Source organism: Vicia villosa, unplaced genomic scaffold, assembly GCF_029867415.1.
Source record: "Vicia villosa cultivar HV-30 ecotype Madison, WI unplaced genomic scaffold, Vvil1.0 ctg.002450F_1_1, whole genome shotgun sequence".
NCBI classification, from domain to species: domain Eukaryota; kingdom Viridiplantae; phylum Streptophyta; class Magnoliopsida; order Fabales; family Fabaceae; genus Vicia; species Vicia villosa.
In genome coordinates, this window is record NW_026705931.1 from 54,554 (window position 1) to 68,105 (window position 13,552).

General features: G+C 38.8%; 2 protein-coding genes across 2 annotated transcripts; one reads left to right on the forward strand and one right to left on the reverse strand.

The window, feature by feature from the left end:
- Nucleotides 1–271: 271 nt before the first annotated feature.
- LOC131638845 (putative glutaredoxin-C14) lies at nucleotides 272–707 on the forward strand. Its single transcript, XM_058909391.1, has one exon. It carries the CDS (start codon nucleotides 318–320, stop codon nucleotides 705–707), a length of 390 nt encoding a protein of 129 aa, XP_058765374.1. The 5' UTR covers nucleotides 272–317.
- Nucleotides 708–12,182: 11,475 nt separating this feature from the next.
- On the reverse strand, nucleotides 12,183–13,352 carry LOC131638847 (uncharacterized). Its single transcript, XM_058909393.1, has one exon. The coding sequence runs from the start codon at nucleotides 13,350–13,352 to the stop codon at nucleotides 12,183–12,185; it is 1,170 nt and encodes a 389-aa protein (XP_058765376.1).
- Between the last annotated feature and the right edge of the window lie 200 nt (nucleotides 13,353–13,552).

Here is a 13,552-nt window from a genome sequence, read left to right on the forward strand (position 1 = left end):
ACCACAGCATGCATATTCTCCTCGAGTTACAACCATTATAGCTGCAAATTAAACACACAGCGAGAGAGAGTATATAGAGACAATAGACAAACAATACCTAGAGAAACACAACACGCTCCTCCGACAACAACAGACAATCCAAATATCCTAAGGTCCCCATTATATTCTTCCACACTTTTACGTATTTTCTAATAGCCCCTCTTCCCCTTATAAAACCACACTTTCCCTTTCTTCATTTTCATCATCACAAACACACAAAACTGACCAAATATCTGAATTTCCTTACTTTGTTCAATTCCACTATTACAGCACACACCATGTTCAATCAAGAGAAACTCATGCATTATCAAGTGGAACAACCATCATGGAGCTACTACACAACAAGAGTAAGAAGAACAATGGAAGAAGATCAAATGGAGAGAATAATGAGGTTAGCTACACAAAGTGCTGTTGTCATATTCAGCATTAGTAACTGTTGTATGTGTCATGCAATGAAGAGTTTGTTCAGTGGAATGGGAGTGAATGCAATGGTTCATGAACTTGATCAAGATTCTAAACCATTCATCAGGTTACTTGGAAATTCAACATCACTACCTGTTGTTTTCATTGGGGGCAAATTAGTTGGTTCTATGGATAGGGTTTTGGCTTTTCATATCAATGGTTCTCTTGTTCCTCTTCTCAAAGATGCTGGTGCTTTATGGCTATAATTAGATCCTGACATGATTTTAATATCTTAATCCTTAAGTTGGAATAATTAGTCATATTTATATGCTAAATTAGACAGTGATTAGCATGATTAAGCACTGATATATAATGTGTTGTATGGAACTCTCAATGATATGTGGAAAAAATATATATTTGAAGTTCTGTCGATTTTCTCTTGGTACTTTTACTAATTTGTAGTTTGTATAATTAATGTTCCACTAATATTATATATATATATATATATATATATATATATATATATATATATATATATATATATATATATATATATATATATATATATATATATATATATAAAAAAAAGAAGATATTTAATGATTTCTTTTATGATATTTGTAAACTAATTCGATAATATAAATAAATTACTACTCTAGGAGATACACTAATGAAATAGAGAGAGGAGAAAGCAGAATGATATTAAAAAAAATGATGTATCTTTACTTGAATTAAATAAGAGTATTTATACTACTTATTACAATTATTATGCAAATGTAATAGTTTATATTATTATTCTAAGTTGACATTGAAAATTGAACATTACTCTTTTAAGTTGACACTTATAGATAATTCACATTAGTATTTTAAGTTTACAATTTTAGATAGATATTTCAAAATAATAGTAATAGTTTTCTAATTTATTATAACACCTTCTCTTTGAAGAAAAAAAAATCCAAATAACCATGTTTAATAAAAAATTTATTCCAAAAATCAGTTTTCGGGTAAATTACCTGCATGATCAGGTTTGAGAGGTGGCCTACACGTAGGAGCCACCTCCCGTGGCGCCAACCAAGAAAACTCCTCTTCATATGCGTCACGTGGGGTGGCGTCATAGTTCATTTTGAACTATTAAGCCACCTGGGGTGGCGCCTTAGTATCAATTCTTTTTTTTTTGTTTTTTTAATCTTTTTGTTGTTTTTTTTAACTTATTTACCAAAAAAATCGATTAAATAAGATAATAAGATCGATGAATCAGTTAACATGGGTGTTCATGGAAAACATTCATTCATTAATTAACTAAAAGGTACATTGAAAATCACCAACAGAATGTATTAAAACTACAACATCTAAGAAATTACAACGGTTAAAACAATGTCATTTGGTCCATTCATCATTTGAATGCAATCAAGGTCGTATTCCACGTTATCCCAGAAACTTATCGTTTCTCCGGTCACATCATCGACCCTTGTTTTAAGCCTCTTGATGCTTCTGATCTGTTCGTCGGATTCGTACCCCCCCTCTAAAAAAGTCATGAGAGTCCTCTTGAGTTGCTCGACGGAAGAGATATTCCAAAACATAACCGGCATGGGAGGTTTGACGGGAGAGAATATGACATGTCCGTTCCTTCTACGATACTCCGGTTCAGGTTCGATACGCCATGTTGATCTCCGGGGCGGGGGCTCTGTTGTCTGGTGACATCCATTTGGCCTAATGCGAGACATTGTTGTGTTTGTGTTTGGTGTTTGGTGTTTGTGTTTCTGTGTGTGCATTCAACCCTAGGAACCCCTAATTTATAATAGTAGTAGGTAGAAAAGGAGTACTGTTGCGTACTGTTTACAAGCACGCCTAACTTGTATGATAAATGCAGGCACACTGATCAATGCCTGACTTGATGAGACTAGACGAAAGCATGCGTATTTGACTGTCCAAAATACAGACTGACAGTATGGGTCATGAAGACAGTTTCACTACAAGACAAATACATAACTAGTTGATTTAATAAGAGATAATACAAATATAAATACAGTACAAATACATAAGCAGTACAAATACAAAGACAAGTACAAATACAAATACATAAGCAGTACAAATACAAATACATAAGCAGTACAAATACATAAGCAGTACAAATACAAATGACATACAACTAATTGTTGGTGGAGGTTGCTCCACGATTAGGACAAGTATTTTTATTGTGTCCGACTTCACGATATATGCCACACTTTCTTACCATTTTCTCATGATCATCCATTTCGGTTCTGATCCGTGTGCTGTTTGGTCGACCTTTTTTCTTTCTCCGCATTTTATCATTATGCCAAACCACGTCCCCTTCATACGCAGGCCAATAATCCTCGTTTGCCATCACTTGATATGCATTGTTGTACACTTGATCAGTGCATTTTTATGCACGTTCTTCCATGTTTGTACTCAAGCATTTCTTCGGTTTGTTTTATTTATTTTTATGTTTTAATATGTTTTTATATTTTATTTTATTTTTGCACTTATTTGTTTTTCGTATTAATTTTTCAGCAATAACAGTCTGCACGGAAACGATCATATCTGGAGTTCCAGGAGTCCGATTGAGGCGTTCTAATAATCGCCGGAAAGCTAAGAGAAAGAGCTACAATTCTTATGTTTGAGTCAAAGTCAGAATCGGACTGTAGAAGGGCCAGAATTTGCGTTGAAGTTGCTGCACTAGCTTTAGTTAAGTTTCGGGTTAATTGGTTTTGGGCCTGGGTCGTATGTTTGACCCAGTTGGATTGTAAAACGGGTCGTGGCTTTGACTTAGGTTAGGCAGCCGCGGTTACTGTTCATCCATCTTCCATTCACGATTTTGAAAGCTTTAACGAATTCATGGAGAACTAAACACCTTCTTACGGATTCACTGTACTCAGGTTTCAAACTTTGAGATTGTTATAATATTTACAATTTGATTTCTATTCCTTTCAATTATGCTATAAGATTCTTGTTTGCTTAATTCGATTATCATATAACATTGTTGATTTAATTTGATTGATTCGTGTTCCCAATTTTAATCGCTGTTAACTTTGCTTAATTGTTAATTTGCACTATTCATAACCGTATGCTTAATCCGGCAATAGGAACATGTTTCTCATAGTATCAATCACGCTTGTTGATTGATATTGTAATCAAATAGGATAGAAAATCCGCTTAGGGAATTGTAATATTAGCAATCGATGATAAGTAAGAACCGAGTCAGTGGATCTGTTTGCTTTATAATCACTTATTTCAAAACAGCTTAATTTCATAATCACTTTTGATAATCATTTTTTTCGACCAAACCAACCCCCCCCCCTAATCGATTTAGCTAATAGTTAATAAAAATCAAGAGTCCTTGAGAGACGATACACGAGTTACCGTTACCGTTGTTACTACAGTTTGCAATTTTACTCGTTTTTGACCCGCGTGCGACAGCGGATCAAATTGGCGCCGTTGCCGGGGATTCTTGTGAATATTAACTGATATTAGAGTCTTAGGTGTAGTGTTTGTGCGTTTTGGCCATAGGTTCCTCACGGTTTCGGCCATAACGCCTCTAGAGTCGAAAAAATCGGTTTTTGGGAAAATTTCACCGTTTCGAAAATCTGTCCCGACAGTTAGGTGTGAAAAAAATCTCTGATCAAAAGTCACATACTACAGAGTAGTTACGTGACAAATTTTTCAAATCGCGAAAAAAGCCTTTTTACTATTTTTAATGATTTATTTTCTGTTTTCATAGAGTCGAAAAATTCCGAAAAAAATATCAAAATTCTATTTTTACGTCATTAGATTATTTTCGGTGTCAGTTTATTTTTTTGAATTATTTTTAATCGATTTGCTTCATTGTGTTGTTTTAGGGACATAGTTGGCATTTTCACGATTGTTGCTGCATTGCTGTGCACTAGTCCTGGCTACTAGGTCTTCCTGTCCTGAACTTGTTGCTTTTGATCCTGAGGTAGAGAGAACCTTGCACACACTTCGTAGAGCAGGCCAGGCTAGCAATAGTTCACCTTCACCGACCATAGCTGAGTCTGATTCCGAGACTGATTATTTGCATAATTTGTTTGATTCTGATTCTGAACTTGCTTTTGAAATGGCTGAAAATAGAACTCTAAGGCAACTTGCAGCCCCTGATGTTAATTATAATGGCTTGTGTATTGAATATGATGCTGTTGCTGTTCCTTTTGAATTAAAATCGGGTTTAATACACTTGTTGCCAAAGTTTAATGGTCTTGCAGGTGAAGATCCACACAAACATTTGAAGGAATTCCAGGTGGTGTGCTCTACACCATTGAAGCCTGAAGGGATCACTGAAGATCATATCAAACTTCGTGCTTTTCCTTTTTCTTTGCAGGGTGCAGCTAAGGACTGGATATATGATCTTGAACCGAATTCAATCACAAGCTGGAATGCTCTGAAGAGAGTGTTCTTGGAGCGATACTTTCCTGCCTCTAGAGCTGCTTCAATCCGAAAAGAAATATGTGGCATTAGACAAGACAACGAGTCATTGGCTGAATATTGGGATAGGTTCAAGAAGTTGGTTTCAAGCTGCCCTCAACATCAGATTACCGAGCAACTTCTCATTCAGTACTTTTATGAGGGGTTGTTACCTATGGATAGAAACATTCTTGATGCTGCTAGTGGTGGAGCACTTGTTGACAAAACTCCAGCTGCTGCCAGAGCCCTCATTGAAAATATGTCCTTAAACTCCCAGCAGTTCACCACTCGAACCAATTCTGTCCAGACCAAGGGTGTACATCAAATTCAAGGTTCCTCGAACAGAGCTTTAGAAACCAGACTTGATGAGCTGACCGCTCTAGTCAAACAACTTGCAGTAGCGAAACCTCAAACAGCAACTGTATGTGGTATTTGTACAGCTCATGATCACCCCACTGATACTTGTCCTCTTCTGAAAGATGATACTGTTACCGAGCTGCCTCAAGCTTACGCAGCCAACCTTTACAACCAGAACAGGTACAACAACACCCCTGACTTGTCTACCAACAAATATCACCCCAATTGGAGGAATCATCCCAACCTTCGATATGGAAATCAGCAGCCTTCCCAACAACAGCTTACCGTTCCATTACCCCAGCCACATCACACCCCTCCAGCTACTACTTCCGGACCATCCTTGGAAGATCTTGTTAAGCAAATGGCCGTGAACAACCTTCAGTTTCAACAAAGAACCGACACTAGCATTCAGACCTTGACCACACAGATGGGGCAACTTGCTACTCAAATAAATAATATGCAAGCTCAAGGTTCGAACCAACTTCCAGCACAAACTGTTGTCAATCCGAATGGTAATGCTAATGTGAGCGCTATTTCTTTGAGATCCGGAAAGGTTACAGAACCAGCCCCTGAAAAAAATAAAAAAATCATTGAGGTAACTTCTGAACTCTCTTCTTCTGAACCTCCTCCAGCTGAGCTTTCTTCTCCTTCTTCTGTTGTGGTCGGAACTGAAAAAAATAAAGAAAAGGAGTATGTGCCACCAGTTCCTTTCCCACATAGAGTTCTGAAAAATAAAAGAATTGAGGAAGGAGACAAAGAAAAAGAAATTCTGGATATGTTCAGAAAAGTAGCGGTAAATATTCCGCTTCTTGATGTGATTAAGCAGGTTCCAAGGTATGCAAAGTTTCTGAAGGATTTGTGTACAAACAAGAGAAAAGTAAAAGGAAGTGATAGAGTCAACTTGGGAAGAAGCATCTCTGCTTTCATTCAGCCCGAACAAAGTGTTTCGGCCATCTCTCAGGTCTTGCCACAAAAGTGCAAGGACCCGGGAACTTTTACTATTCCTTGTACCATCGGGGATAAGAAATTTGATAATTGTTTGCTTGATTTAGGAGCGGGCATTAATGTTATGCCTACTTCTATTTATAATAACCTTTGCCTTGGTCCCATGCAGCATACAGGTTTAATCGTTCAACTGGCGAACAGGAGCAATGCACGTCCCACCGGCATAGTGGAAGACGTCCTCGTTCAAGTTAACGATTTAATTTTTCCTGCAGATTTTTACATTCTGGACATGGAAGGAGAAACAAAGTCAAGCAGAGCTCCCATCATCTTAGGCAGACCGTTCATGAAAACGGCGAAGACAAAAGTTGATGTTGATGATGGAACCATGTCCATGGAATTTGGTGACATCGTCGCAAAATTTAATATCTTCGATGCCATGAAACACCCTGTGGAGGAGCATTCGGTTTTTAATATTGAGTTGATTTCTGAATTAGTTGATGAGAGTTGTTCTGAATTATTTGCACTTGATTTTCCATCTCTCTCTGATTTTGATGATAATTATTCATGTCCTGATTGCACTGACACTAACGTTTGTGTCCTTTGTGCTGAGATTGATGCTTCCTTGCAGCCTGATACATTTCCTACAGGTGAAGTTGTTACCGATGAGGTTGTTTTTGCCGTCGATGCTCTTGACATCCCGGCTGCCCCAAGCCTTCCATCCATCATTCAGCCCCCGTCCTTAGAGCTAAAAGAGCTCCCTGGAAACCTGAAATATGCTTACTTGGAGCATAATGAAAAACTTCCTGTTATTATCTCTTCTAACCTTGATTTAAATCAAGAAGACAGACTTTTGCAGGTATTGAAGAGGCACAAGAAAGCAATCGGGTGGACATTAGCCGACCTTCCAGGTATTAGTCCTTCGATGTGCATGCACAGGATTTTACTTGAGGATGGAGCGAAAACAGTAAGGCAGCCCCAAAGGAGGCTTAATCCTTTGATTCTTGATGTTGTAAAGAAAGAGGTAACCAAACTCTTGCAAGCAGGTATCATTTATCCTATCTCTGACAGTAAGTGGGTAAGTCCAGTGCAGGTTGTACCTAAGAAATCTGGACTCACAGTGGTAAAAAATGAAAAGAATGAACTTGTTCCCACTAGAGTCCAGAACAGCTGGAGAGTTTGTATTGATTACAGGAGACTGAACCAGGCTACTAGAAAGGATCACTTTCCTTTGCCGTTCATTGACCAGATGCTTGAACGGCTAGCTGGTAAATCACATTATTGTTTTCTTGATGGTTTTTCAGGTTACTTTCAGATTCATATTGCACCTGAAGATCAAGAAAAGACTACTTTCACGTGCCCATTCGGTACATTTGCTTACAGGAAGATGCCTTTTGGCCTCTGCAATGCTCCTGGCACTTTCCAACGATGCATGATGAGTATTTTCTCTGATTTTATTGAAAATTGCATGGAAGTGTTTATGGATGACTTTACTGTTTATGGTTCTTCTTTTGATGCATGCTTGAACAGTTTAAGCTTGATTTTAGAAAGATGCATCGAGACTAACCTTGTGTTGAATTATGAAAAGTGTCATTTTATGGTTGAGCAGGGAATTGTTCTTGGTCATATTATTTCTGAAAAAGGAATTTCTGTTGACCCTGCTAAGATTGATGTGATTTCTACACTGCCTTACCCTTCTTGCATTCGCGAGATTCGTTCTTTTCTTGGTCATGCAGGTTTTTACAGGCGTTTCATCAAGGATTTCAGCAAGATAGCTCTTCCGCTGTCGAACTTGTTAAAGAATGACGTCACTTTTGATTTTGATGACAAATGCAAACAAGCGTTTGACTTCTTGAAGAAAGCATTGACCTCTGCTCCCATCATTCAGCCCCCTGATTGGACACTTCCTTTTGAGCTTATGTGTGATGCTTCCAATTATGCAGTTGGGGCTGTCCTTGCACAAAGAGTTGACAAGGCTGCCCATGTTATTTACTATGCTTCTAGGACTTTAGATTCTGCACAGTCTAATTACACTACCACTGAAAAAGAACTTCTAGCTATTGTTTTTGCTCTTGACAAATTCAGATCTTATTTGCTAGGTTCCAAGGTTGTTGTTTTTACTGACCATGCAGCTTTAAAGTACTTGCTGAAGAAGCCGGATGCAAAACCGAGATTAATTCGGTGGATGTTGCTGCTCCAAGAGTTTAATGTCGAGATTAAAGACAAAAGTGGAGCTGAGAACTTAGTGGCTGACCACTTGAGCAGGATAGAGAGAGATGAAGACCCTTTTCCTATTCAGGATGACTTCCCTGATGAGCAGTTGTTTCTTTTGCATGGGATTACACCTTGGTTTGCTGACATTGTTAATTTTCTTGTTGCTGGTGTTTTTCCTACAGGTGCATCTAGATCACAGGTTCACAAACTCAAAAGTGATGCCAAATATTATGTTTGGGATGATCCATATCTATGGAAGTTTGGTAGTGATCAGGTAATCAGGAGATGTGTCCCCGACAATGAGATTGAATCTATTTTAAAATTTTCTCATGCATCTCAAGTCGGCGGACATTTCGGTCCTCAAAGGACTGCAAGAAAAGTCCTTGATTCAGGTTTCTATTGGCCAACTATTTTTAAGGATGCTTTTGAGATTTATCGCACTTGTAAAGAGTGCCAGATAGCAGGTACAAACATCACTCGCAAGAGTGAAATGCCTCAGCAGCCTATGCTTTTCTGTGAGGTATTTGATGTATGGGGAATTGATTTCATGGGTCCTTTTCCTGTATCATTTGGTTTCCTTTACATTTTACTTGCTGTTGATTATGTTTCAAAGTGGGTGGAAGCTATCCCCACTAGGACTAATGATTCTAAAGTTGTTGCAGAGTTTGTCAGGTCTAATATCTTTTGCAGGTTTGGAATACCGCGAGCTATCATAAGTGACCAAGGCACTCATTTCTGTAACCGCACCATGGAAGCCTTACTCCGAAAGTATGGAGTTGTGCACAGAGTCTCTACTGCATATCACCCACAGACTAATGGGCAGGCTGAGATCTCAAACAGGGAGATCAAACAGGTTTTAGAGAAAATGGTGCAGCCAAACAGGAAAGACTGGAGCCGTCGTCTAGAAGACGCACTTTGGGCTCAAAGGACAGCTTTCAAGACACCCATTGGGATGTCTCCTTATCGACTTGTTTTTGGTAAGGCATGTCATCTTCCTGTTGAGATAGAACACCGTGCTTTTTGGGCGGTGAAGAGTTGTAATTTGGAGATGCAACAAGCAGGTATTGAAAGAAAACTCCAATTACAACAGTTGGAAGAGCTTAGATTAGAGGCTTATGAGAGCTCTAGGATTTATAAAGAGAAAACTAAGCACTTCCATGATAAAATGATTTCTAGGAAGGAATTTTCTGTGGGCCAACAGGTTTTACTGTTTAACTCCCGCCTTAAGCTAATGGCTGGGAAACTTCGATCCAAATGGATTGGCCCCTTTGTTGTTACTAATGTTTTCCCTCATGGTGCAGTAGAAATAAAAAGTGCAGGTACTGACAAAGTCTTCAAGGTTAACGGGCAGCGGCTGAAGTTATTCCATGAAAGTCCGGTGCCTGAAGATGTCAGCATAGAGGAGCTTTCTTTAGAAGCACCTGACTACGCTGCAACTTGATCAGGGAGTCCTTCTTTCCTTCTCTCTACTTTATTAGTAATGTCTTTTCATTGAGGACAATGCTTAGTTTAAGTGTGGGGGAGGAAATTGTGTGTTTTATTTGTTTTTTGTGTGTTAGTATTTTGTTTAATTTCAATAAAAAATGCATCTTCTTGAAAGTTTTAGGCTACACACTGATTTGAGTCGGGTTTGCGGAGACATGGGAAAAGTTCACAAGATCGATATCGTTCTAACACCGTAAGTCTCCTGCATACGGAAATTGATTTGAATTTGTTATTATGTTTTAGCCTTAATTTCTCATTCTTTGACAGCTCTTGAGTAGTTTATTTCAGCAGTCGGCACCATCTCTCACACACTTTACGCAGGAAACCGATGAATATAAGTGAATGTTCCGAAAAGAAAAAAAAAGAGAAAAGAAAAAGGTAATACACCTTCTAAGTTTGGTGATCCTCACCCGGTCACTTAACCCAACGGTTGTGTAATCTTTAAAAAAAAAAAAAAAAAGTTTTCAAAACTCTTTGTTAGTTGGTTCAGCGGTTTCTGGTGCTGAACTTGGTAGGGAGGATTACGGTCCGATCCCCCGCAACTACATCTGAGTAAGCAAAGGGTTATGCCACGCAAGTACCGGAACCCCGTGCAAAAGGATCAGAATCACTAACCGGTTGTCCTGCTATAAGTGTGTGGAGATAACGGGCTTAATGTGATTGCGCCTGAATGAAAAAGAGCAAAAAGGATGAGTAAGTTAGGCTATGGTATAGTAATATGATTTGAATTGGTTTGTGTATTTAGGAGCCTTATGTCTGCATATTTGTGGTTAGTGTTCTTACGATGTCCTTAGTGTGCAAGATTAGTACCTATCGATGCAAACTCACCCGAAGAAGATCTGTAGCCTATGATGAGTAACTGTTGATGTTTTTCTGCTTTCTTTTCATTTTGCTCGGAGTGCAAAAGTTCAAGTGTGGGGGAATTTGATCAGTGCATTTTTATGCACGTTCTTCCATGTTTGTACTCAAGCATTTCTTCGGTTTGTTTTATTTATTTTTATGTTTTAATATGTTTTTATATTTTATTTTATTTTTGCACTTATTTGTTTTTCGTATTAATTTTTCAGCAATAACAGTCTGCACGGAAACGATCATATCTGGAGTTCCAGGAGTCCGATTGAGGCGTTCTAATAATCGCCGGAAAGCTAAGAGAAAGAGCTACAATTCTTATGTTTGAGTCAAAGTCAGAATCGGACTGTAGAAGGGCCAGAATTTGCGTTGAAGTTGCTGCACTAGCTTTAGTTAAGTTTCGGGTTAATTGGTTTTGGGCCTGGGTCGTATGTTTGACCCAGTTGGATTGTAAAACGGGTCGTGGCTTTGACTTAGGTTAGGCAGCCGCGGTTACTGTTCATCCATCTTCCATTCACGATTTTGAAAGCTTTAACGAATTCATGGAGAACTAAACACCTTCTTACGGATTCACTGTACTCAGGTTTCAAACTTTGAGATTGTTATAATATTTACAATTTGATTTCTATTCCTTTCAATTATGCTATAAGATTCTTGTTTGCTTAATTCGATTATCATATAACATTGTTGATTTAATTTGATTGATTCGTGTTCCCAATTTTAATCGCTGTTAACTTTGCTTAATTGTTAATTTGCACTATTCATAACCGTATGCTTAATCCGGCAATAGGAACATGTTTCTCATAGTATCAATCACGCTTGTTGATTGATATTGTAATCAAATAGGATAGAAAATCCGCTTAGGGAATTGTAATATTAGCAATCGATGATAAGTAAGAACCGAGTCAGTGGATCTGTTTGCTTTATAATCACTTATTTCAAAACAGCTTAATTTCATAATCACTTTTGATAATCATTTTTTTCGACCAAACCAACCCCCCCCCCCTAATCGATTTAGCTAATAGTTAATAAAAATCAAGAGTCCTTGAGAGACGATACACGAGTTACCGTTACCGTTGTTACTACAGTTTGCAATTTTACTCGTTTTTGACCCGCGTGCGACAGCGGATCAACACTCCGAGTAAGGTATCCGCCTTGTAAATGGGAGATAAAAGTGCTAACGGGTCTTGGTGCGCATACGAACATGCTGCTATTACATGAGAGCATGGCATGCGAAAGGCTTGAAACTTTCCGCAGTCGCACCACCCTTCGTTTGTAAGAACCCGGTATTGTTGTCTCGGAAGGCCCTCGTTATGGTCAATTGTTTCTTTGACACTGAAGGTCCGGTTGTATCGGTCGAAAGATGTAACAATGTGGATGTTGGCTTTGGCAGATTGCTCTTTCATGAATTTGACGCAGGTTTCGCTGAATACTTGTCCGAATTCTAAAACTGCACTTCAACGCTCACCTTTTCGTGCGAAAAGAGAAGCTATCCTATAGTATGTTGCTTGCACCAAGGCAGTAATCGGAAGGTGTCTGATGCCCTTAAACACTCCGTTCATAGACTCCACAAGATTTGTAGTCATGTGCCCCCATCGCTGCCCGTTGTCGTATGATCTGGTCCATTTCTCTCTAGCTAGATTATCTATCCATCTGCCTGCATCTGGATTTGCCGATACAATTTCATGTCGATAATATTGGAAGGTCGGTTGAGTCAATGCATATCCGGCATTGACAAGAGTCTTCCGAAGAGCCTTGTCCTTTATATCTCGCATGAAATTTTGTGCGATATGTCGAATACAGTAAACATGTGTTGAAGGTGGCTTTTGCCACCCGTTTGCTGGATTATTGTATGCACTCTCGATGGAAGCATGTCTGTCTGAAATCAAACAGAGTCCAGGTTGAGGGGCAACGTGTGTCCGAAGATTTTTGAGAAAGAAACTCCAACCTCCAGCAGTTTCTCCTTCCACAAGAGCCAACGCAACAGGAAAAATGTTACTATTTCCGTCTTGTGCCACAGCCACCAACAAGGTCCCCTTATATTTTCCGTACAACCAAGTGCCATCTATTTGAAGAATTGGTTTGCAATACGCAAATCCTTGAACACATGGGCGGAAAGCCCAGAAAAGCCCGTGGAATATCACATTTCCTTGAAGGCACGTTCCGTCTGGAGATTGTGCCGGAATGGTCTCTAAAATAGTAACGGTTCCAGGAGCATAAATTTGAAGCACATATAAGAAACGTGGGAGTTGTTTGTACGAATCCTCCCAATTTCCATACACAAGTTCGATCGCTTTGGTCTTCGCCAGCCACGCCTTTCTATAAGACGGAGTGTAATTGTAAGTTGCAACGACATGAGAGATTATCGGTTTCACCTTTAATGATGGATCTTTGTCTACTAGAGGCAAGATTTCTTGACATATAATATCATAACTTAGCTTACGGTGATCTTGTGAAACATTTGTGTTAACACGCGTGTGATCTTGGGAAACATATCCTATCACCCATGAATCACTTCTCTTCCTGAATGATGCATGCAACCTGAATCCACAATCAGGGTTTCTACACTTAATTTTGTACCTTTCAACGTTGGCGCGATCAACTTTAAAATCAACAATGTTTGCCATATGAAATCTTTTTATGGCCATGATACATGCCTCCTTTGAACGAAATCTGTCTCCTTCTTTTAACCGTGCATCTGTTTGAGTGTATGGATCATAAAAAATATCAGTCGATGGTTCATCCCTGTCATACCCCCAAATTTGCCCTCCTTTTTTTATCTGGCTTATCACTTAAGAATCATTTACACCATTTGCATTAGCATTCA